A 25,782-nucleotide genomic window follows, 5' to 3' on the forward strand; every position below is an offset into this window, starting at 1 on the left:
ATTTACAACATCAGTAATTTATGTGTTTGACCATGCTTTTGAATGGTAGATATAGCAAGAAAAATCAATATAATGGAGCAGTAGAATGCTATTAGAGGCAATGGTGGAGCCATTGGGTGGTCAGGGGGGATCATGACCACCACCAATCATTTTGAGGGTGGTCAACATGGCTTTGGAGGACTGCCTCCATTTCGCTCTTAGGAACGTCTTTCACCCATCTTTGGTCTGTAAGTCTGTGCAGTTCCCAGCTTAGCCTTCGGACTAGGTAAGATGGCATTCCACAGTTCCCAGCTTCATCTCCTTCCTGCCAAGTCGGCCAAATCTTGAGTTTGGCCCTTCCAGTCGGCTAAACCTAACTCTGCCGCTTACTAGTGGTAATCTACAGAATGTCCTTGTAGTTTATCTACAATGAGTCATCAGATACATAGCAGTAAGTTTATCCTTTGAACCCCTATAGAGATAAAACTAAACCGATGGAGCGTATTTGTGGATGGTGGGATGGGGCAAATATGCCAGCTCCTCACTAAAATATTTCTGTACATAAGGAAAGAATATTATATCACCCTTTACCTTAGAAAAAATAACTTGTGATGGTTTCCCCCATTCCAGTAAGTACCTGAGTCATACAGATCAGAAAAGTCCCAGGTTATTTTCCAACCAGTGTTGAATTAACTGATCTTGGCTAGGTTACTAATAGGGGCACTACAGTTGATTTCAATACCCCAGTTTAGGGAAGGACAAAATTGGTTCGTGTTTCTGCTGCTGATTACTATTCAGTGACCACTGTTGGAGGTGTGCATGTGAGGTCAGGATTGGCCTTAGCTGTGATCCTTCTGTGGTATTGTAGCCTGCTAATACTCAACTTCATGCATTAATAATGACCATTTAGGAGGAATACCGGAGGGCCCAGGGTACAGACTCGCGAAGAGTAGTGACTTAAGCAAGGTATGGAGGGCTCAGCGCCCATGGAACTATACCCTAGTTGGAGTCACTATCTTCAGGAAAGGAGGAGAGAAAATAATAAAATCCCACATTTAACCCAATTTTCAAATCCATATTTTGGCTACATGCTGTATCATTATTGCGTTGTTTGAAATTCACTGTTTAAGTACATAACCATAGTATCTTTTATGTACTCATGCGGTTGCATTTTCCATCGTGAATTAGGGATAAAAACTTTTTTTGCAAGAGTGTTTTCTGCACTTTTGAGTTGAATGAGGAACAAACACAAATTCAGATTACATGGCAATTTCCAGGGAAACCTGGGCGCCCTAAAACAATGAGACGGATCAGCAAACCTGTCTCATTAAAATTCAACGAGACACAAATAAACACAAATCTTAACAACTAACAAATGCGTTTTCGTAAAATAAAACAATGGCCTTTGATAGCTCCCTGTTGCAGATTTGGAGTATTCGGTATTTATTCATTGTGTGGAACCGTGTGAAACTCCGGAAAGAAGTGTTAGTGGTTTTTCTGACGATTATTCCAGCAAGCACTTCAAAGATTTGCTTTCCCTCTCTTTTTTTTTTCTTCCGATCATCTGACCGGCAGCAAAGTCATATGACTTTTTTTTCCTCTCTCTCTCTCTTTTGCGCTAGGATAATAATAGAGAAGGGAACGCAGAAAACAAGAGATTGTCGTTTAATCAACGATTAGGTAACTAGGGTAAGATGCTAGCGTTTGCTGATGGTTATGATTTTTTAAAAAAAAAATCTATGACATGCTAAAAACATAAATGCGAGTCTGGGCCAATGTGCACTGTCTGTGTTGGGGAACAGTTACAGGGAGAGAGCCCGGTTATGAAGATTCCTGGGGAGTAATTGCAGCGCAGCCGTGAGGAGGACGGTGGATGCACGATGTACAGCCCTGGAGCTGTTAAAGTGGAGCGTGTTCCGCGGTAACTGTAGCAAATGATCGAATTAGATGCAGTCCTCGTCAGTTCCACGGCTTCGGGGTGGCAGCGGTAATCTTGCTAGGGATTTTTTTTTTAACTGGATTGATTTCACTGCGTTTGTCCGGTTCACTAATCGTGAGAGCAGATTTATCTACATCAGGGTGCATTTCGTGCTGCAGAGATTTCATGAATTGTTCAGTTTGTGCTGTAAAGGGAGAGAGATTTTTTTTTTCAGCAGTAAGAGCAATGTGGCAGCATTATTGTTCTGCGTATCCGTTTGTTCGCCCCCCTCCCCCCGATAAAGTATTTGTCTTGCAATGGTTGGAAACCCAAAAATGTGCCGCTTATACCTGCTGTAAAGAATTTTTAAACGTTAAATATTTTTATGGAATAATGTATGAATGCTTTTTTGGGAGTGGGGGGAAGGATTGCTTCATTCTGATCATTCCTGGCTGTTGCTTTTCCCACCTCATCTTGATTGTCCACCAATGTTCAGAGGACACTTTTTAAACTTGGATTCCTCATCGTTTGTTCGACTTCTGCGTTACAAGTGGGATATTCCTTGCATTCCACGTGCAATAAGTGTCAGCTAAGGCCTGCTCCTTTAATAGGGCACCGAAATTGCAGATCTTGCATTGCTGCAAAGTAGCATCAGTGTTGCATTGATGCCAATGTGCTGTGTGAATGCAGCCCAACTGGTGTCTGCTTTGGGAGTTGGCTGCATTCACACTGTTAATATAGCCTCAATGCAAATCTGGGGCAGGCCCAGGTGGGAATGCAGCCTGGGAATTTGCACCTGCTGCCTCCTGCCAGCTGCTTCTGACAGCAGAACCGTGGTCCACCCAGAAGCCAAATGTCAAGCAGCGAAACGTGGTCTCCGCACCCACCCTGTTTCTCGCCATCTACGAAAGGCGGGAAACATGGAGGCTGCAGACTTGGAGCTGCCTTGTTGGTCGTTGGTGTTCAGAGATGGAGGTGGGCATCGGGGCAGAACTGGTCAAGTGCTGCCAGGCACAGGCTCGCGGACAAAATTTCAAATCTAAAGACTTTATTTCATAGAATCATAGAAAGTTACAGCGCAGAATGAGGCTATTCAGCCCATAGTGTTCATGCCGGCCGAAAAAGTGCTATCCAGCTTAATCCCACTTTCCAGCACTTGGTCTGTAGCCCTGTAGGTTATGGCACTTCAAGTGCACATCCAAATACTTTTTAAATGAGTTGAGGGTTTCTGCCTCTACCACCCTTTCAGGCAATGAGTTCCAGACCCCCACCACCCTCTGGGTGAAAAAAATTCTCCTCCGCTCCCGTCTAATCCTTCTACCAATTACTTTAAATCTATGCCCCCTGGTCACTGACCCCTCTGCTAAGGGAACTAGGTCCTCCCTATCCACTCTATCTAGTCCTGTCATAATTTTATATACCTCAATTAAATCTCCCCTCAGTCTCCTTTGTTCCAAAGAAAACAACCCCAGCCTATCCAATCTTTTCTCATAGCTAAAATTATCCAGCCCTGGCAACATCCTCGTAAATCTCCTCTGTACCCTGTCCAGTGCAATCACATCTTTCCTGTAATGTGGTGACCAGAACTGTACGCAGTAAACAAGCTATGGCCTAACCAATGTTTTATACAGTTCTAGTACAACCTCTCTGCTCTTATATTCTGTGCCTCGGCTAATAAAGGAAAATATCCCGTATGCCTTTTTAACCACCTTATCTACCTGTCCTGCTACCTTCAGGGATCTGTGGACCTGCACTCCAAGGTCCCTTTGTTCCTTACCACCTCTCAGTAACCTCCCATTTATTGTGTACTCCCTTGCCTTGTTTGCCCTCCCCAAATGCATTACCTCACATTTCTCTGGATTGAATTCCATTTGCCACTTTTCGCCCCCCTGACCAGTCCATTGATATCTTCCTGCAGTCTACAGCTTTCCTCCTCACTATCAACCACATGGCCAATTTTTGTATCATCTGCAAACTTCTTGATCAAACCCCCCACATTCAAGTCCAAATCATTAATATATATCACAAAAAGCAAGGGACCTAGTACTGACCCTTGCGGGACCCCACTGGAAACAGCCTTCCAGTCGCAAAAACACCCGTCAACCATTACACTTTGCTTCCTGCTACTGAGATAACTTTGGATCCAATTTGCCACTTTCCCTTGAATCCCATGGGCTTTTACTTTTTTGACCAGTCTGCCATCTGGGACCTTGTTAAAAGCCTTGCTAAAATCCACGTACACTACATCCAACGCATTATCCTTATTGTTACTTCCTCAAAAAATTCAAACAAGTTAGTCAGACACGACTTCCCCTTAACAAATCCATGCTGACTGTCCTTTATTAACCCGTGGCTTTCTAAATGACGATTTATGCAATCCCTCAGAATTGATTCCAGTAATTTGCCCACCACTGAGGTTAGACTGATTGGCCTACAATTACTTGCTCTATCTTTTTCTCCCTTTTTAAACAACGGTAGAAGTCCTCCAATCCTCCAGCACCACGCCTGTAGCCTGGGAGAATTGGAAAATGATGGTCGGAACCTCTGCTATTTCCTCCCTTGCTTCTCTTAACAGCCTGTGATACATTTCATCCGGGCCTGGCAATTTATCTACTTTCAAAGATGCTAAACCCTTTAATACTTCCTCTCTGTTTATCCCATCCAATATTTCACACTCCTCCTCTTCCTTAACTACAATCTCTGCATCGTCCCCCTCTTTTGTGAAAACTGATGCAACGTATTCATTAAGAATCATACCCACATCTTCTGCCTCCATACATAGGTTACCTTTCTGGTCTCTAATAGGTCCTACTCTTTCCTTAGTGATCCGCTTTCTCTTTATGTATTTATAAAACATTTTTGGGTTTTCCTTAATTTTACTTGCCAGTATTTTTTCACGCCCTCTCTTTGCTTTCCTAGTTTCCTTTACCGCTGCACTTTCTAAACTTCTCTAGGCTTTCTGCAGTATTGAGCTCTCTGTGTCTGACATAAGCTTCCCTTTTTTGCCTTATCTTACCCAGTGTGCCCCTTGTCATCCAGGGGGCTCTAGATTTGGCAGTCCCACCCTTTTTCTTTGTGGGAACATGTTTGCTCTGAACCCCTTGAATGCCTGCCACTGATTTACCTTCAAGTAGCTGTTTCCAGTCCACTTTTGCTAAATCACTTCTCAGCTTAGTAAAATTGGCCTTTCCCCAGTTTAGAACTTTTACTCCTGTTCTATCTTTGTTCTTTTCCATAACTGTGCTAAATTTGACTGAATTTATGTTCACTACTACCAAAATGCTCTCCCACTGATATTCCTTCCACCTGCTCTGCTTCATTCCCTAAAACTAAATCCAGAACTGCCCCCCCCTCTTGTTGGGCTTGTTACATACTGGCTAAAAAAATTCTGAATGCATTTTAAGAATTCTGCGCTCTCTGTATCTTTTGCACTGATTGTATTCCAGTTAATATTAGGGTAGTTGAAATGCCCTATTGTTTTTGCACTTCTCAGAAATTTGCCTACATATTTGTCCTTCTATCTCCCTCTGACGGTTTGGGCGTCTCTAGTACACTCCCAGAAATGTGACTGCCCCTTTTTTGTTCTTTAGCTCAACCCATATGGCCTCATTTGATGATCCTTCCAACATATCACCCCTCCTCACAGCCGTAATTATTTCTTTAACCAGTATTGCCATTCCCCTCCTTTTTCATCCCCCTCTATGTCTTGTCTGAGCAGGTAGCAGACTGACTGCCGCTTTCTCCACGGTGACCGGTCCCTGGAGCTCGCGGAGGCAGAGGCCGGGGTCAGAAGCTCATCGCTGGGGCGGGTGGAAATAGTCTGCCCACTTCCCCTTCTGTCAAGGCAATGGCCGAGCACAAAGCCCAGGTTTCCAAGTTAAGCGCTAAACTTGTGTGGAATGTGAATGCCCCATTTGTCCCACGTTGCTTTGGCTTCAAACCAACTGCAGCATAACTACCTGGTGTGAAGGTGAGATTAAAGTATTTCCAGGTGGTCAGCTGGACCGTTGACTGCAATGGTTTGCGGGCTGTTTATCTTATGGGTCATATAGGTTTGTTCCATACAGCCTTGGGGGCTACGTATAAAGTTTAACCAGTGATCTCATTAATTTGCATATATGTCAAGTTGCTAATATTAATAGATCTTGGTATTCTGATTTTGGATTTATCAGGTAACAGCCCTAAGAACAGCCTTTCCTGAACTTCCAGGCCCACAAAATTCAAATAGGAGAAACCAGAAAATAAATAGAAGTGCAAATAAGACTCGAGTAGTCTGGACTTTGGAGCCCGGACTGTCGGGCTCAGATGCCACGCGTGGCCCACAGGCTGCAGTTTGGACACCAATGGTTTGCATCTTTAAGATTAGTAAAGAGCCAATTCTTTGCTAGCATTAACAATTCACAGGCACTTTTTAGTAGAGATCTGATATGTCATTTTAAGTATGAATATGCAGTGCTTTTTTCATGTTTTGAGAATGGTCTAGTGTTGGCATTGTGGCTCACTGCTGCTGGGTCACACTGCTCTCATTTGGTACCTGCATACAAGAACCTCCAGTGGGGTAATCTCTCCTTTTCTCTTTTTTGATTTTGTTTTTGTTGTCTTCTGCTTCACAGTGCCCCTCCTCCACCCTGGCATATATCTTCATTTGAACCTCCTCGTTATTGTGCCATTGCCAGCAACAATTCTTTTCTTAATCCCACACAGAGGGAAAGTTTGGTTTATTCATTATTGGTTGCTTTTTGTTTGTTCAAAAGCAGTTCGAAACATTTCGAAACCCCCTCTGCATATAATATTTTTCAGGCTCAGCTAGTCATTTCAGCCCTAGGTTCCTGTTTTTTTTCTTGTGTGTGCTAAATTTTTGTCTGTGTCAGTATATTTTAAATTTTCCTTTCCAATGTTATTACTCACTGGAAATAAATTTTCTGCTAATTTCCCTTAGATTTTCTTTCATTATAAGTGTGGCTTTCCACTCACTTAATTTTTGGCACCATTTTCAAAGGTAGGTATCATAGGGAACCAAATCTCAGAATTAAAAAAGACTCTGATGGTGAATTCTGGCTAGCTCCTGGCTTTAAAAACTCATATCCAATGATATTTTTTCCTGTCAACAAACTGTGATGACCCCTGTATCTGTGGCCTCCTTTTACATGACTTCTTCATGTAGGAAGCCAGATCTAGGCTAAGTGCGAAGGTACAGTGTGCCAGTCCATTTGATGGAAGGAATTTATGAGAGCAAGAATTTCAATACTCAGCTCTTTTTCATTCAGAGGCCTATGGGTTCAGCTTGGTGCAGAACCATTCCTCAGCCTGTTGTCAGACAGGGAATTGTGTGTGGGCAGTGATTGCTCCTGACACTTCCCAACAAGATGTATCGATGTCGCTGCATTCTGTGTTGGCATATAGTCAGGATGAAGTCATTGGTCACAAACCCACAGGTCTATCCTTTAGGTAAGTGTCATTCAGTATTAGTCTTGGTGGTGTGACTGGGGCACCCATTGAATGGCACTTAATTTCATTCTTGGGATATGGGTGTTGCTGGCAAGGCCAGCATTTATTGCCTATCCCTAATTTTATTGCCTCTACAGCCTTCAACATTAATTGAAAATATTGTGGTCTCAGCAGTCTTCAGTGATCAATAGAAGCAAGGAAGCAGGACTGGGCTGAGGCTGAGTGGAAGCAGTGGGGACTGTGTGATGCCTCCATCCTGTCCCCAGTCACTTGCTGCCCTGTCACTCTGATCAGGAAAGTAGAGAAGTACATTCAATGTGTAAACCACCAGGAATAACATCAGCTAAGTTGTCTAAAATTCACTCTCTTTGTGTCATTGATTTATTTTCTGTGCAACCTAAGTTTTTGCCTATTGTGATCATCAAAGACAGCCTGTTATTTAATAACTGGTTAGCTACTTCTTCATTCACAGAAAAGCTTCATGATAGGAGGGGAGGGAGAAAGAATTGGAATTTGATTTTATGCCAATATTTGTACAGCAATGATTTACAGTAATTAGTTAACACTCCCTGTTTGGGTCCAGGATGAATATGGATGGTTCTCTTCTCTTAGAGAAGACATTTTAATTTGGTACCTGTCCAGGTGGAACCATTTATTGCAGCACATCGAATTTAAAGGCTGTGTGTGATTTAAAGAAACAGAACTGAATGTTAACTCTAATCCCTTGAGATTGTGAATCAAAAGAGGGGCACCCCATAAATAATGAAGAACTGGCTATAAATTATGTTCAGCAAACGTTCTGTTGTATCTCAACTTTTAGATGCATTCTACTGCAAATTAACAAGAGTAATGTTCTCTGTTCTTCCTCCCCACCACATAATCTGGGAAGTGACTTTTAGTTTTTAAATGTCCATTTTTTAAGGGGGAAATGTATCTTAGACTCTTTGTCTTGCTTATGAGCGAGAGATAATGTATCTGCCATTCACATTTTTTAAAGGAAAATTGTCGTACTGTGGCCAACAAAGCACTGAAGTCTTTGGGCTTTGTTCCAGGATCTGAGCCTTGACCAAATATCTCCATTGAGGCAGTAATGCCCTTTTTAAGATTTAGTACAAAGGACTTTGTTTTTCTTTTACAGTTTTCTTGAATATTTGAGAAACAACAATGAAGTTGATTATATTGGAGGACCACATAAAAGCCAGTGAATGGGCTGCAAAATACGTCAGAAATCGGATTGTTCAGTTCAACCCGGGTCCAGGCAGGTACTTCACCCTGGGATTGCCAACTGGTATGTAGGAAGATGTTTGATATGAACTGAGTCTGTGCTGTCAGTAGTTTAGTTTTGTTGAATCTTTCAGGGGTTGAACTTAGTGCCCAAGTAAATGTTCAGCAACAACAGCAATAACTTACATTTATATAGCACTTTTAACGTAGTCCCAAGGCACTTCACAGGAACAATTTACCAAACAAAATTTGACACCGAGCCACATAAGGGGATATTAGGACAGGTGACCAAAAGCTTGGTCGAAGAGGTAAGTTTTAAGGAGCGTCTTAAAGGAGGAGAGAGAAGTAGTGAGGCAGAGAGGTTTAGGGAGGGAATTCCATAGCTTAGGTCTATTCAGCTGAAGGCACAGCTGGCAGTGGTGGAGGCAAGAAGTGGAGATCTCGAAGGGTTGTAGGGCTGGAGGAGGTAACAGAGATAGGGAGGAGCGAGGCCGTGGAGGGGTTTGAAAACAAGGATGAGAATTTTAAAATCGAGGTGTTCCCGGACTGGGAGCCAATATAGGCTAGTGAGCACAGGGGTGATGGGTGAATAGGATTTGGTGTGAGTTAGGATACGGACAGCAGAGTTTTGGATGAGCTCAAGTTTATGGAGGGTGGAAGATGGGAGGTCGACCAGGAGCGCATTGGAATAGTCAAGTCTAGAGGTAACAAAGGCATGGATGAGGGTTTTAGCGGCAAATGAGCAGAGGCAGGGGCAGAGACGGGCGATGTTACGGAGGTGGTCGGAGCGGATATGTGGTCGGAAGCTCATCTCGGGGTCAAATAGGATGCTAAAGTTGCGGACGGTCTGGTTCAGCCTCAGACAGAGACTGGGGAGAGGGATGGAGTCGGTGGCTACGGAACTGAGTTTGTGGTGGGAACCGAAGACAATGGTTTCAGTCTTCCCAATATTTAGTTGGAGGAAATTTTTGCTCATCCAGTCAGAGAAGCAGTGTAACAAATCAGAGACAGTGGATGGGTCGAGGGAGTTGGTGAGGTAGAGCTGGAGGTCGGCAGCGTGTACGTGGACCTGATGTGTTTTCGGATGGTGTTGCCGAGGGATAGCATGTGGATGAGAAATAGGAGGGGGCGAAGGAAAGATCCTTGGGGACTCCAGAGGTAACGGAGAGGGAAGAGAAGCCATTGAAGGTGATTCTCTGGCTATGACTGGATAGATAAGAATGGAACAAGGCAGCGCAGTCCCACCCAACTGGACGATGGAGGAGAGGCGTTGGAGGAGGATGGTGTGGCTAACCGTGTCAAAGGATGCAGACAAGTTGAGAAGGATAAGAAGGGATAGTTTACCATGGTGTCAGTCACATAGGATGTCATTTGTGACTTTGATAAGGCCGTCTCAGTACTGTGGCAGGGGTGGAAACCTGATTGGAGGGATTCAAACATGGAGTTGTGGGAAAGATGGGCATGGACTTTTGAGGCAACAACATGTTCAAGGACTTTGGAGAGGAAAGGGAGTTTGGAGATGGGGTGGTAGTTTGCAAGGACAGAGGAATCAAGGATGGATATTTTGGGGAGGGGGGTGATTATGGCAGATTTATAGGGGAAGGGGACAGTACTTGAGGAGAGGGAACTATTAACAATATCAGCTAACATGAGGGCCTGGAAGGGAAATTGGGTGGTGAGCAGTTTGGTGGAATAGGATCGAGGGAGCAGCAGATGGGTCTCATACCCTTTCCGAGCTCATCTTGACCATAAGGAGAGATAGGAAAGAAAGATGCTAGGACGGGGGAGATCCGTAGGGGAAGTTTGGCTTGGTGGGCTAGTTGCAGAGGCAGCTGGTCTCAATCTTAGTGACAAAGTAGTCCATGAGCTCCTCGCACTTGTTATTCTCCTTTAACTTATCCCCAGGTCAAAAAATAAACATTTGCATTTCTCGGTGATACTGCCAATTTGGTGCTGGATTATGGATGGTTTTGTGTTGTATTGTTGACACTGTCCAAACTCATCCTTGTATTCCATCAATCTTTGTTGGCTTTGAAGCCAGATTTCTGAGTTCAAAAGTCTATTTTCTGATGTCTTGTGATGCCTGGTCACCACAGAACAATAAAGCCAGAGATATGCAATATTTCTCTTTCTTTTCTTCCCCCTTCTATAATAAAAACAACATCCACAGTGGTATTTTTGGTCAGAAGACACAAACAATCCAACACATGGCCATCTTCATGAATGCAATAATACTGCTTCTTGATTATTCCCAACTGTGTTTTCTGTTTCCTAACTCCCTATCATCTGGGACTGTTGCAACTTTCTCCTTAAAAGGCTGCTAGGATTCTAACACAAGCTTTAAGAGACTCATGCACTCTAAAATTAAAGTAGAACACTGCTAATGTGAACTTTTCAGGACCAAACACCCTTTCAGATTAATTTATTTGGACTATTCATTGCTCAGAATTTGATGTTATGAGTAACGTGAGCAGCCACTTCAATGGGAGAATTACAGTGTTGCAGCTTAAAATCAATAGCTTAAGCCAGGACAGAAATTGGAACTTGGTAAGAAGAGATAGCCTCTAAATATTGCAGTGCTAGTGGAATGGAGCTGAGTGGAGTAACCGCTGATAGGAATGTGCTCCGCTCCTCCAGTGCTGGGATACTCAAATGGGAACTTGCCTCCTGACTTCATTCCTGCCTTCTGCTGCTTCTAAGCGTGACTATTAAACAAAGAGATTTCTTCTTGTCTCACAATTCATTGGACCAGTCACACTCCCAGTGTCACTTGTCTCTTCAACTAAAGGTACTAGTCCTGGTCCGTGAACTGGTGTTACTTTTTCAGTTCTCACGGAGTTTTGTAAATAATGCTTAATGTTGGAAGGGTGATGTACATTTTACAAAATCTACAGCTGACAAAAGTCTGCAGCAGTATCCATTGCTGGTAAGAAGTGTTCCTTTCAAAGCTGTCATCCCTGTTTAAATGACTGGTATTGGTGTTCCATTATTTAGGGTGGGGAGAAAATAAATGTGGGTGATAATTGAGTTTAGTTTGTTTTACTGCTGTGTGACCTGACAGAATTAATCTGCAGCAGTATTCTTTACTATCTTTCTGCAGGAAGCACTCCATTAGGAAGCTATAAAAAGCTAATTGAATATTATAAGAATGGAGATCTGTCTTTCAAATATGTGAAAACATTCAACATGGATGAATATGTGGGTGAGTGTGATGCAGTACAACTTTTAATTTAAAAAAGATATTAAATTCTGAATAAACTGACTTGGATCCTGAAACAAGAAGTTCTTTATTGTCTGTTATTTTCTGTATTATGTGGCCTGGATGCAGTGACCTGATAGCATTGGTTTTGTCTCGTGCATTTCGGTGCACTGATGCAGTATATTTAAAAAGGAATTTGTGTCCGTGAGTAATTAGTGCTGGACATGTTTCAGGTACTACATAAAGTTATTTCCAAATCATTAATTCTGGAAATACTCCTGTACAATTTTTTTTTTTCTGTAGACTATTTGCTAAAACTAAGTACTCATTGGAGACCGAAATGGGGTGGGTGGAGTGTGAAGTGCTTTTATATTATGCTAGTACCACTGGCTCCTGCTAAAAACAAGTCTTCCCTGCAGCCACTCTTAGCGAGTCCCGGCAGATGGCCCAACCATCTTCAGCTGCTTCATCAATGACCTTCCCTCCATCATAAGGTCAGAAATGGAGATGTTCGCTGATGATTGCACAGTGTTCAGTTACATTCGCAACCCCTCAGATAATGAAGCAGTCCGTGCCCGCATGCAGCAAGACCTGGACAACATCCAGGCTTGGGCTGATAAGTGGCAAGTAACATTCGCGCCAGACAAGTGACCATCTCCAACAAGAGAGAGTCTAACCACCTCCCCTTGACATTCAACGGCATTACCATCGCTGAATCCCGCACCATCAACTTCCTGGGGATCACCATTGACCGGAAACTTAACTGGACCAGCCACATAAATACTGTGGCTACAAGAGCAGGTCAGAGGCTGGGCATTCTGCAGCGAGTGACTCACCTCCTGACTCCCCAAAGCCTTTCCACCATCTACAAGGCGCAAGTCAGGAGTGTGATGGAATACTCTCCACTTGCCTGGATGAGTGCAGCTCCAACAACACTCAAGAAGCTCAACACCATCCAGGACAAAGCAGCCTGCTTGATTGGCACCCCATCCACCACCCTAAACATTCAGTCCCTTCAACACCGGCGCACTGTGGCTGCAGTGTGTACCGTCCACAGGATGCACTGTAGCAACTCGCCAAGGCTTCTTCGACAGCACCTCCCAAACCCACGACCTCTACCACCTAGAAGGATAAGGGCAGCAGGCACATGGGAACAACACCACCTGCACGTTCCTCTCCAAGTCACACACCATCCCGACTTGGAACTATATCGCCGTTCCTTCATCGTCGTTGGGTCAAAATCCTGGAACTCCATTCCTAACAGCACTGTGGGAGAACCTTCACCACACGGTCTGCAGCGGTTCACGAACGCGGCTCACCACCACCTACTCGAGGGCAATTAGGGATAGGCAATAAATGCTGGCCTTGCCAGCGACGCCCACATCCCATGAACGAATAAAAAAAAAGTTTTACATTTGGCTTTCAGTCCGCTACATGAGATCTAATGTTCTGGAAGTGGCGGGTCTTGTGCAATATTAAATACTGTATTAATAATGTAGTGTGCTGTAAGCTGGATACATATCTATTGTGCAAATGCCAATGATGCAGTGTAGCAGTCTGCCACTCTTGTGTGATTTTGTTCATGCTGAATTTACTGAATGATTTCCATGCATGTGGTGTGGAGATTTTGTAAATCCCAATCTGCAGGGTAACATATCTCTTGGCCAACTGAGGTTCAGGATTCCTCTGTAGTAGATCAACTTTACCTTGATTGTATAGTCTTTTTTAGATATAGAAGAATATGTTGTCACATTCACACAATCAAAATTTGTGATTTTTTAAGAAAGAATTTATCTTGTAATAGTACCAGCAGTAATGAAGCACTCTCAAGCATCCATTGTGTTTTTAAACTTGCGTTAATACCCTAGACATTATCAAATTATCTGTAGAAAATGTACAAATATATAATGGCTGGGATGAGGGGTGGTGTTTGTGATTTCTCAACAACTCTATTCCCTTTCTTCATGGGTCATGACCCATGCAGCCTCTGGAAATCTTATAAGCAGGAACAATAATCAATACAGCTTAGGAGTTTCTCTTTCCTCCGTCCTAAATTAGTTGGTAAATACTCTGGCACATTGGAAGATCCCAGTTTCAATCCCACATCCATGCTGAGGTTGTTGATCTCATTGGAGATTGTGGTGAAGTCTGGTAGAATTGACCTAGTTGTCTTTAGGTTTGGGTGGTGAAAAATTAGCTTTGATTCCGGCACTTGATTGCTAGCCAAACACTCCTACTGGGAAGTGCGTGTCTTTGAGTGCTGGTGAAAATAGCATCCTGTTACACGTTGTTATTACCTGAGCTCAAATAGCTTGTTAACACTCGATTGTTCACATTAAGAATGGCCATTGGGTGAAGTACCAAAAGACTGGTGCCTTGGAACTGTATTACAGCTTGAGTCACCTTTTTTGGGATAAAAATGAGATTGAGAAACAATTAGCAGTCAAGGTACATTGCAGGACATTCTGCTGCCAACAGTGTCCCTAATTTCCTGTGGAAACCACTGCAGAATTTTCCTGTGCCATTTTTGTATTCTTGTACTCTCCTGCTGTGGCTGGGATTCAAGCTGTTAACTAATTATGCTTCCAGATTGTATTTGCTTTGGCCGAACACAGCATTGCAAGTACAGTGAGCACAGTAAGTCACAGCAACAGTATTGCATTAAAATTAAATACTCTACCATTCGAGTTCACTGAGATCCTGGACTTTGGCAGGGGGCATGGGAGATAGTAACGGTACCTTGTTGAAGCAAAAAGGAAAACCTTTATCGAAACCTTATAGCTGAGATTTTCTGATTGGCATTATTTCAATGCCAGTGTTAACCCATTTAAAGTGAATGGGTTAACACTGGTGTTAAAATAATGCTGATTGCATAATCTAGGCATATGTTTTACCATTGCTTTGTGTAATCAAAACTTATTTCAGAAACTGTTACCAAAAGAACTGTAAATTTGGTCACAAAAAGTCCTACATTTATTGTACGTGATAAGATGGGAGTTATTAGACTTGTACATAGTAGTAGGTTGCTAGAAACATTGACAGTAGCTATGCTGCATAGATAGGCTTTTGTGTCATTCTTTCACAAGTTTAATTGGAAGGCTTAATAAAAAATGGTTACAGTGATAGCATGGTAGAGTGTTATTATGTGGTGCCACAGAATACAGCTTGGCCCCATCTGTGCTCCGTGCCACCTACATTGTTTTAGGGAGGTACTGAGCAGAGGCCAGGCACTTCCCTAGGGGGAGGGATGGAGTTTAAAAGTTGTCCCCATGTTGCTTTTGAACAGTTCGATAAGGCTGACTTAAGAACAGCATTGCTGTAACTAACAAATTCTCATGCCCTCCAATACTGGACAGATACATTCTCTTGTGGCTGAATTTGGTTGGGCTTGGTGCCGAAATTGGCTTTGAGATATTGCAAAGTTCTATGGCACTGTCCATAATATTTACTTGTGTTCTTTAGTAATGTGGGAGTAATAATGGAATGGTCATATCCATGTTTGGGGTTAGTGCATTTGATCAGTGGTTTTACTGAATGCAATAATGATGCATTTCCTTTGCAGGCCTTCCAAGGGACCATCCTGAGAGCTATCACTCCTTCATGTGGAACAATTTCTTTAAACACATTGACATCCTGGCTGAAAATACACACATTCTAGATGGGAATGCTCCTGACCTGGAAGCTGAGTGCAACACCTTTGAGGAGAAAATTAAAGCAGCAGGAGGAATCGAGCTGTTCATTGGGGGTACTGTGCAGTGACCTATACAGGAGAATTATAATAAAATCCTCTTCCTGCAGCTGGTGCTACTTACATGATTGAAAGTTGTAATCTGTTTTTATATTACTTTTAAAATAGTTTCTGGAGGTGTTCTTGTGATTGTCAAAGGGAGGATGTCTATACTGTGGGAAATGAAATATTTTTCCACTTTTGCTATCCAGTATAAACATCAATTACTTCTAGGTCAGCGACAGCATGAGTTGGATGCAGAGTAATGCTTCCTTTATGTTGGCACAACAATATGCCTTAATGTCAACATCAGAACATTTCCTACAGTATCAATGTGACACTGCTATTTCCCTACCACAGCCATCCTTGTGGCCTATCATTGAGGGAAACTGAATTTAGCCCATGGTATTGTGAGCAGTTTTATGCTAGGTTTAAAATTGCCTCAAATTCCTGGTATGCAGGATTGGCCCCATGTGATGCTGCCACTGAGCTCTGCTGAAATTTTACTATTACTTTTTTTTGGCTTTGAATAGGTATTGGTCCAGATGGTCACATTGCTTTCAATGAGCCAGGCTCCAGCCTGGTGTCTCGAACCAGAGTGAAGACATTGGCAATGGATACAATATTGGCCAATGCTAGATTCTTTGATGGAGATTTGTCTAAAGTCCCTACTATGGCTTTGACTGTTGGAGTGGGGACTGTAATGGATGCTAGAGAGGTAAAGAAATGGCATTTAATTTGCATTGTTCAATTTTTTTTAGGAAACAGCCCATTGGCATAGTGTATTTAATGTACCAAGTCTTGTGTAACTTGAATTTGCCTCTTGGGTATAGTCACATGTTTTGTACCTTTTCGAGAGTTATCTGTTTATCAGCCTCTATCCTTGTTGTCTCTCTGAATAAGATTGGTCTTGGAGATCTGCTACAAATGCAGAACTGGATTTTTTTTTAGAATTATAGAATCTTACAGCACAGAAGGAGACCATTTGGCCCATCGTGCCTGTGCCAGCTCTTTGAAAGAGCTATCCAATCAGTCCCACTCGCCTGCCCTTTCCCCATAACCCTGCAAATTATTCCTTTTGAAGTATATATCCAATTCCCTTTTTAATGTTATTATTGAATCTGCTTACATCACCATTTCAGGCTGTGCAAGCATTAAAAAAAAAATTCTCCTCATCTCTCCTGGTTCTTTTGCTGTCCAAATGGATTGTACTTGAAAGGAATTTTTCTTTGGGGTTAATATTTGAATATTTTTAACAGTGACTAGGTATTGGTCCATATGGTTACAGTTTTGTGTGTGTGTGTGTGTGTGTGTGTGTGTGTGTGTGTGAGAGAGAGGTCTCATTAATCTGCAATGTATTTGAACTCAAGTGCAACATTGTTGTCATGCACTGTTTCTACATCTCTCCTCCAGCCTTGGCCCCCTTTTTTGTTTCCTCCTTCTCTCCTCTCACAAAAAGAGCAAGCTAATAATTTTTAAAGGCTCACTGCTAGCTTTTCATAATGATTAACGCTATTGTCACTGTTATTTATGGAAGGTGCTTAGTGTGTTTCCTTTTATTTCTGTAGGTGATGATTCTTATCACAGGAGCTCATAAAGCCTTTGCCCTGTATAAAGCAATAGAAGATGGTGTAAACCACATGTGGACTGTATCTGCTTTCCAGCAGCATCCAAAAACGCTCTTTGTGTGCGATGAAGAAGCCACATTGGAACTCCGTGTAAAAACAGTCCAATATTTTAAAGGTAGTTGATTCTTACAAGAGTTCTCAGCCTACAGTGAAATTGAGTGAAGGTGTTCATTCACAATAACGAACCCATTTGCTATCTAACTCTTTTAAGAGGCTATCCAGTCTATTTGAGAACAACGTTTTCATTGGCTGCATATTTGCACTGGTTTTTATTCCTTTTACAGGCATTGAAACAGCCTGGAATTTTTCTAAATTTGTTTATTCTCCATGTCTGTTAGGATAGATTAGTGTTAGATGGAGAGGGGATGTGTTTAGGGTGATCACAAGATAGATACAGATGAGGGAAGCCTTTGGCCCACCTTGGCTCATCCATCCAGAATAAAAACATTGAATTTTCCTTGACATGTCATCTAACTGTCCCTTGAAATAGTCTAAAGTTTTCCCTTCCACTGCCCTACCTGAAAGACCGTTCGAAGTGTTGATCACTATATGTGAATTCCTAACGTCTGTTCGTAAACTATCTTCACCAGTTTTAACCCTATAACCACTTGTTCTAGTATCTTGGCATACCTTGAGGTAATGCTCCGATTTAACTTTATCTATGTCTTTTAATATCTTGTGTCCTTCTATAAAATTCCCCTTTAGTCGCCTCCTTTCAAAGCTAATGTGCCTCAGTTTCTCTAGTCTCTCCTCATACTTCAACACTTTGATGCCAGGGATTGTCCTTGTGGCTCTCCGTTGCACTGCCTCCACTGTTTGAATGTTTTCCTTGTGCTTCGGAGACCAAAACTGAACACTGTACTCAAGGTATGGTCTGACCCGGGTATTGTACAGATTTAGCATGATATCTTCCAACTGATGCTCGACTGACAGAGCAATATGATTAAGCATTCCATTTGCTTTGCTTGTTTGATGTTCCATAGTGATTTGCCATATTAGGTGCCAAATGTACAGTTTTGCTTAAGTGATCCTCTCAAGATCTGATTCTCTCCTGTTTCCACATAGCAGTTGTAGCCCAGCCCTCAGTTCTTTTTCTCTTATCAGCATCTCACTGTTGCTCTCTTTAGGATAAGTGTTTATTTTGTTGCATCTGAATTGGTGGTTAGCCTTGCCTGTAGCTTCAACTTTTATGGTTTGGTTCCTCTTCAGTCAGTGTAACTGGTTTTCTTGTCTAGTCAAAATGATGTGTTCTTCTGTATGTGCTTACACTGGGTTTCAGTTTCTACACATTCTGTCACTAATCCCTTCCAGTCATTAAATGATATCGATTGTATCACTATTTTCAGGTTAATGCCTGGGGCAGGGGAGGCACAGGGTTGCAAAACTGGTCTCATTCTCTTTGAGAAAGACTAATGTATTGGGAAGTTTATTTTCAGTGATCTTATTAAATGGAAGTGAAAGAGTTGACTGGTGGCCTGGGAAATTTTTGTTTGACCTAATCTTGTGACAACTTTAGCTGTGACATTATAGGCTAATCATTTATAGATTGCTTATGTGGGGAGAGGGCTATGAAAGAAAAAGTCCTGGTTAAAATGAAATATTACACTTGGAGTAGCAAAGGTTTACAATTAAACCGTAATAATTTGTTTATTTTCTTGGAGTTGTAGTTTAATCCTTATAATTAAATGAATATTTGTATTGTCTGTGTGGTTGTATCTATACAGATATTTGTAGATGCCTTTGTTACCTTTAGACTCGACTATTCCAATGCTCTCCTGGCCAACATCCCACCTTGCACCCTCCGTAAACTTAAGCTCATCCAAAACTCAGCTGCTCATATCCTAACACTCACCAAGTCCCATTCACCCATCATCCCTAGGCTAGCTGACCTATATTGGCTCCTGGTCCAGCAACGCCTCGATTTTAGAATTCTCATGCTTGTTTTCGAATCCCTCCATGGCATCGCCCTTCCCTATCTCTGTATCCTCCTCCAGCCCTACAACCCTCCGAGATCTCTGCATTTGTCCAATTCTGGCCTCTTGCACATCCCTGATTTTCACCACTCCACCATTGGCGGTTTTGCCTTCAGCTGCCTAGGTCCTAAGCTCTGGAATTCTCTCCCCCTCTTTTTAAGACACTCCTTAAAACCTACCCCTTTGACCAAGCTTTTGGTCACCTGTCCTAATATCTCCTTATGTGGCTCGGTCATATTTTGTTTGATAATGCTCCTGTGACGCGCTTTAGGACATTTTACTAAATTAAAGGTGCTATATAAATGTAAGTTGTTGTGTTGTCTAACTTTCTGTTTATTTTGCTCCTATTCCTCCTTTTTCTGTTGCTTCTATCCCTTTCCCAGGTTTATTGCACGTTCACAATAAACTTGTAGATCCATTGTACAGTATGAAGCAAAGTGGTGCAGTGAAGAAGAAAACGACTTGCAGTTACATGAAATGAAGACCGTTGAGCTGCAGAACCTTCCATGTGAATCACTTCTTCTGAAAGAGTAACTAAAGGAAACTTAGCCTGACTGGTTATGAAATTTGAAGAAATATGACCCTTCCTCATACTTCTCGTGTTATCAATGAAAACTTATTTTGTTTTTGTAGAGAGGGAAGAAAGGGCGAGTATCTTGAGTCTACTGATGAACTGAGAAATAAGCCCAGTTCATCTAAACTGCTGATTTGAGCATGAGCTTTTCATGAAAGGCAGTGGTGATGAAAATAATATTCTTGACCTGTATGAAAATTTATACTTTTGAAACACTTCATTTTTGGATTGTGGAAACTTGTAACTTACAGCTCATATCTGGCTGCTCCCTATTTAGTATATTTTGAAATCTTTTTAAGCCAATTGGAATTGAAAAGCCATTCCTTTTATGATTTAAATTTGAGAAACCACTTACTAAATAGGATAAAGCCGTGACAATTTATGTTTTTTTTAAATAAAAAGACTTTGTGGAGAAGTAATTGTGATGCACTCAGCATTTCCCCATGGTGGCCTGGTTAGTGTCATTGCCTCTATTTCAGTAAATTGGCTGTATTTGTAATGTACTCTGCACACTCTTCCAATAGTTTTCATTTTCTCATTAAAAGTCATCTTACAACATGCCTGAATTTACCCTTGCTTTTACCTTCTGCTGATGCACTGCATATCGTGTTTTTCTTTCCTCTCTGCTTTCAACTGTTAGATTATATGGGAATGTATAGGACTGAAAAAGACTGCTGCATCTGGCTAGTCTCAATGTTTGAAAACCACTATACACTATCCTCTCTCTCATACCGCTCAGTTGCTATTTCTGCCAAATATCCATCCAGCTCCCTCTAGCATTTACTTGTGCTATATGTCTTCACTGCTTCCCTGGACACTATATTCACCAGTTTCTGTGTAAAATAATTACATTTAAACTGTGTTGAACTTCCCTATTCTGAGCTTGTTTTTGTGCCCACTTGCAGAGTGTCTTCTGTGTCTAGAAATCCCCAAGTTTAAACAGAAGAGTATTTAACTACAATTGAGTATTCAATGGAATGCAGAACTTTCCTCACTCTGTTTTGGACATTTAACCTTTTCCCCCTAGAGTTTGAAATGTGTTAAAGGGATTATGTTGCACTGTTAAGGTATTTTGAGCAGGCTACAGTCTAGTAATAGTCTGCCATGTTCACTGCATGGATAGGTTTAAGTGGCTGCTTTGTTGTAAAGAAATGTGGAAAACTGACCATTACAAACAAAAATGTATTAGCCAAGCTGATTAAGACATCAATTAAGGCCAGTTACCAGAGGCAGATTTTATTGAAGTAAGCCATATTGTTGTCGTCCTGCTTTTTGGAGAACAATAAAAATGTGTTGCCTTTCAACTTGAAAATAGGTCTGTTACTTTCCACTGTCATTTACTCACCTATAATCATTTTGTGCTGAGCCATGCAACACTATGATCTCTTTATCCCATACTATTAATACAGAAGCTGATGCATTACAGTTACTTGAATTAATGGATGATTTTTTAAAAATTACAATTAGGATTTCATTGTATTATAGGGCAGTTATAATTTAATATTTCAGCCTAGCAGAACTTTTTTAACCCATTAATTGGCAACTGGGCAAAAAGCCTTCTAGATGCAAATATTAAGGAAATCAAGACCCAGAAGTATCAAAATGATTTTCCTGACAAAACATGACTTCTTTAATGAGAAATTACAGTGTATCTTTGTTGACCCAGATAAACCGTTGCTGAAAAAATTGTCAGGTTAACAAAAATGTCAGATGAACAAATTCAGGATAGCTAATCAGTTTAGTTCAACACAGGAGAAACCAGCTTTCATCACAACTGTACATTACTCAAAACATATACATACACATAGGTGTTAGCCTTGGCTCAGTTGTCAGCCATGGCTCAGTTGGTAGCACTTTCTCCTTTAAGTCAGAAGGTTATGGGTTTAAGTCCCGCTCCAGAGACTTGAGAAAAAAATTGCCGTCTTTGGATGAGACATTAATCGAGGCCCCTTTTCCCCACTCAGGTGGATGTAAAAGAACTCATGACACTATTTCGAAGAAGAGCAGGAGAGTTCTCCCTGGTGTCCTGGCCACTATTTATCCCTCAACCAACACCTTTTTAAAAAAAAAATGATTATCTTGTTATTATCTCATTGCTGTTTGTGGGACCTTGCTGTGCGCAAATTGGCTGCCGTGTTTCCTACATTACAACAGTGACTACACTTCAAAATTACTTCATTGGCTGTAAAGTGCTTTGGCATGACCTGAGGTTGTGACAGGCACTATAGAAATGCAAATTTTTTCTTACAGTTGACCATGGACTTCTCCCCATTGGCATAACTCACAGCTTTGTCCACTGGACATTATGCAAACCTCTCATTTTCTTGCAGCACTATTATGACTCTGGCAATCAGTGGATATGGCAGTTATTGATTGATGGCTGCATATAGTGACACCACTATTCCCGGCCAGAATGTAGATGATTGGGTAATTCCCCCATCAATCACGCCTGGAGCCCACACTGCTGTAAGTGACTGGGTTTGATTTTATGCGCATAATTTGCATTATGTAACTATCTTCCACTCGCTGCATTTTGGTGGAGAAATCATCATTGACTGAAAGTGTTCTGGATTGAATAGGACTGAATGCACATTACATTTTCTACACATAGTTTATTTTACTGCTAGAATTATGTTCAAAATTGTACACAATTTAAATATCTTACAATTCCGAAAGGATTTTCCATAGGGCCAACCTCAGAGTGAAGTGGCACATCTCACTGGACTGACTGCCATAGGTTGTCAAGGAGGCCTGTAATAAAACCAGAAAATGCTGGAAACACTCAGCAGGTCAGTCAGCATCTGTAGAGGGACAGACAAGTTGACGTTTCAGTTGTAGAACCGTCATCAGAACAAGAGGAAATCCATGTAGTGCCATCACTGAACTGTTTGGAAGCGGATGACTGGTTTATGGTCCTTGCCCAAGTTACATGCATACTCTTGATGTAACGACTTTATGTAATTGCAGCTGGTGCAAGGCAGTGTACTTATCCCATGTTTTAGGGACATGTCCTCAGCTATTTCTTGCTCTTTTCTGGATTTCCATTTTATAATTAGATAATGGGCTCTTGCTCTGAACATTCATCCATTTTTGGAATTTAGATGAGTCATTGAAATAAGGGCTTCTTGAATGGCACAGTGAATAAATGCAGTACATGGTGTACTGATGGTCATAGGTTTGATTACTAGAGGGTTGAAAAAAGAAAAGAGAAAGAACTTGCATTTATATAGTACCTTTCATGACCTCAGGATGTTCCAAAGCGATTTACAGCCAATGATGTACTTTTCAAGCATAGTCTCTTCAAAATAGTGCCATGGGTTCTTTGATGTCCACTTGAGAGGGCAGACAGGGCCTCGCTTTTACGTCTGATCCAAAAGACTGCACCTCTGCCAGTGCAGCACTCCCTCAGTACCATGAGGTTGGATTATGCGTTCAAGTCTCTGGAGTGGGACTTGAACCCACAACTATTCTGACTTAAAGGCGAGAGTGTTAACACTGAGCCAAAGCTGGGTGCTTGTGCTGCTGGTTCCTGATGCATGGGTCTTGCAGGTCAGGCAGCAACCCCAATGTAAATTTATTGGATTCACTAAGACTGATTACTGGAATGACCCAGTGAACAGCTATAATTGATTTCAGGGTTCCTGGGCTTGGCAAGATGGGAAATCACCCATGATACCTGGCCCAGTGCACTTGTGATATCAGAGGAAGAAAATACTGGACTTGGCTGAGATGTCACTTCCCCTCTCCTCCCCCACCCCACCATGCTTGAACAGCTTGCCAATACACCATGGCTGGGATGATACATGAAAACTGGTGAGCTGGGTACCAAAATGGTACTTGTGGAACACTAGCCTAGCATGGCCTTCATTAGCAAAATGATAAGGGGTAAACCAAAGATATAGAAAAAAAATCTTTGAATATGTGAATGTAAGAATTGTGAATTATTACTGTGTGAATAAGGATTTTGTTTAAAGACCAGGGCATAAACATGCCTGGGTTACAATATAGGCTGGTCTATGATGCTGGGATCCTAGAATCTGACTTAAAAGACCAATATAAAAATGTTTTTTTTACACTAATTATCAGAAGGCAAGATTATGAAAGGGTTTGATAAGGTAGACGTAGAGAAGATGTTTCCACTTGCGGGAGAGACCAGAACTAGGGGCCGTAAGTATAAGACAGTCACTAATAAATCCAATGGGGATTTCAGGAGAACTTCTTTACCCAGAGAGTGGTCAGATCAGCCATGATCTCATTAAATGGTGGAGCAGGCTCGAGGGGCAAAATGGCCTACTCCTGCTCCAATCTCTTATGGTCTTATGGTTAGAATGTGGAACTCACTACCATAAGGGGTAGTTGAGGTGACTAGCATCGATGCATTTAGGGGGAAGCTAGATAAAGGCATGAGGGAAAAATAAATAGAAGGATATACTGAAAGGGTTAGATGACATAGGGAGGGAGGAGACTCGTGTGGAGCATAAACACTGGCATGGACATGTTGGGCTGAATGGCCTGTTTCAGTACTGTACATTGTATGTAATTCTATGTAAAAAGTGTGCCATCTCCAGTTGTAAGGCTAATCTGCATTATTGCATGTTAGACTACAAAGCATGCTTTAATTTATCCCTCAGAGGTAATGTAAAATACTAGAACTACCACACTGATAGTTCAAATGTACAACATAGTTATTGGCAAAATAACCCTACAACCCCAAATAGGATGATTCCAGGTCATATGGATAAAGACATTGGGCCCGATTTTAGCACCCGGTCCCGGGTGCGTTCTCGGCGGGGGGGCCTCTAAAATCCCGATTTCGAGGAGCGGGACCGGATCGCGCCTCGATCCCGCCCACTTCCGGGTTCCGCGCTGACGTGCGGGGGTGCGTGCGTAGCCCCCGCTGGTGGGAATCCCGCAGGCAATTAAAGCCAGCGGGGTTCCACTTGAGTGTATTTATCTTGGTATTTCAGGTCATTAAATGACCTGATTGAGCTGTTTATTTAACAGGTGTGGGATTTTACAGTGAAATGAGACTGTTTCCCATACTGGGGGAAACACTCACACTCTCAACGGACGTGTTGCAGCCAGCAGCCTGTGGCAGCTGCCAAGGTGCATTCCACAGGTGGGGAGGGAGAGCCTTCACCAACGCAGGAGGACACTCCGTAACATTGAGCAACGCCTGCCCTCCACCACCCTCCTCCAAGCAAGAAGATTCACCGGCGTGGAAGTGCAACCCCTGTGCGAGGACACACTTTTCTAGCGTGCACAACCCCGCAAACCTACACCTGCCAGATGGGTGCTGCGTTGACATCCTCGGAGGACGAACAGCATGACCAGCCTCAGCAGCCTCGCAGTCCACGCCGTCCGCCTCAGAGACGTGCATCCCCACAACACGGTGCTGTGGCACATCCACCTGCACAGCAGGATGGAGGGCATCCGCAGAGAGAGATGCGTCGCAGGAGGCACTACCTTCCGCACAGGGTCTACAGACCGAGGCTCAGCTTCATGGACCTCTCTGAGCAGCAGTGCATACGTAGGCTCAGAGTCACTCGCCAGGTAGTCGCCGACATCTGCAGCCTCCTCAATGACGAGCTGCTCCCGGATGGACCAAGCAGCATCTTCTTACCCGTCGCCGTCAAAGTCACCACTGCCCTCAACTTCTTCGCCTCCGGATCCTTCCAGGGTGCCACGGGGGACATCACCGGGGTCTGTCAGTCGTCTGCACACAAGTGCATAAGGTAGGTCACCGATGGGTTGTTCCGCAGGGCCTCGACCTACATCAACTTCGCCATGGATGAGCGCAGCCAGACGGAGAGGGCGGTTGGATTCCATACTGTGGCTGGCTTCCCACGGGTGCAGGGTGTAATCGATTGCACCCACATAGCAATACGGGTACCTCCACATGAACCAGGGCTGTTCATCAACAGGAAAGGGTATCACTCCATGAACGCCCAGCTCATTTGTGACCACCGCCAGAGATTCCTACACGTGTGCGCCAGATACCCTGGCAGCTGCCACGATGCCTTCGTCCTCAGGGAGTCCACCGTCCCGCCCCTCTTCCACGCACCCAACGCCGGCAACGGCTGGCTCCTCGGCGACAAGGGATATCCCCTGC

General features: G+C 42.7%; 1 protein-coding gene across 2 annotated transcripts; it reads left to right on the forward strand.

Moving 5' to 3' along the window:
* The first annotated feature begins 1,563 nt into the window (after positions 1-1,563).
* gnpda1 (glucosamine-6-phosphate deaminase 1) lies at positions 1,564-20,982 on the forward strand. 2 transcript variants are annotated; one of them, XM_067995803.1, is made up of 7 exons: positions 1,564-1,668; positions 8,484-8,633; positions 11,670-11,771; positions 15,331-15,513; positions 16,029-16,213; positions 17,064-17,238; positions 19,480-20,982. In XM_067995803.1, exons 2-7 carry the CDS (start codon positions 8,510-8,512, stop codon positions 19,575-19,577), a joined length of 867 nt encoding a protein of 288 aa, XP_067851904.1. In that variant the 5' UTR covers positions 1,564-1,668; positions 8,484-8,509; the 3' UTR covers positions 19,578-20,982. The 2 variants fall into 2 exon arrangements, with proteins under 2 accessions (XP_067851904.1, XP_067851905.1); XM_067995804.1 differs by having other exon boundaries at positions 1,566-1,659.
* The last annotated feature ends 4,800 nt before the right edge of the window (positions 20,983-25,782 follow it).

The sequence above is a fragment of the Heptranchias perlo genome, chromosome 14, assembly GCF_035084215.1.
Source record: "Heptranchias perlo isolate sHepPer1 chromosome 14, sHepPer1.hap1, whole genome shotgun sequence".
Taxonomy (NCBI): domain Eukaryota; kingdom Metazoa; phylum Chordata; class Chondrichthyes; order Hexanchiformes; family Hexanchidae; genus Heptranchias; species Heptranchias perlo.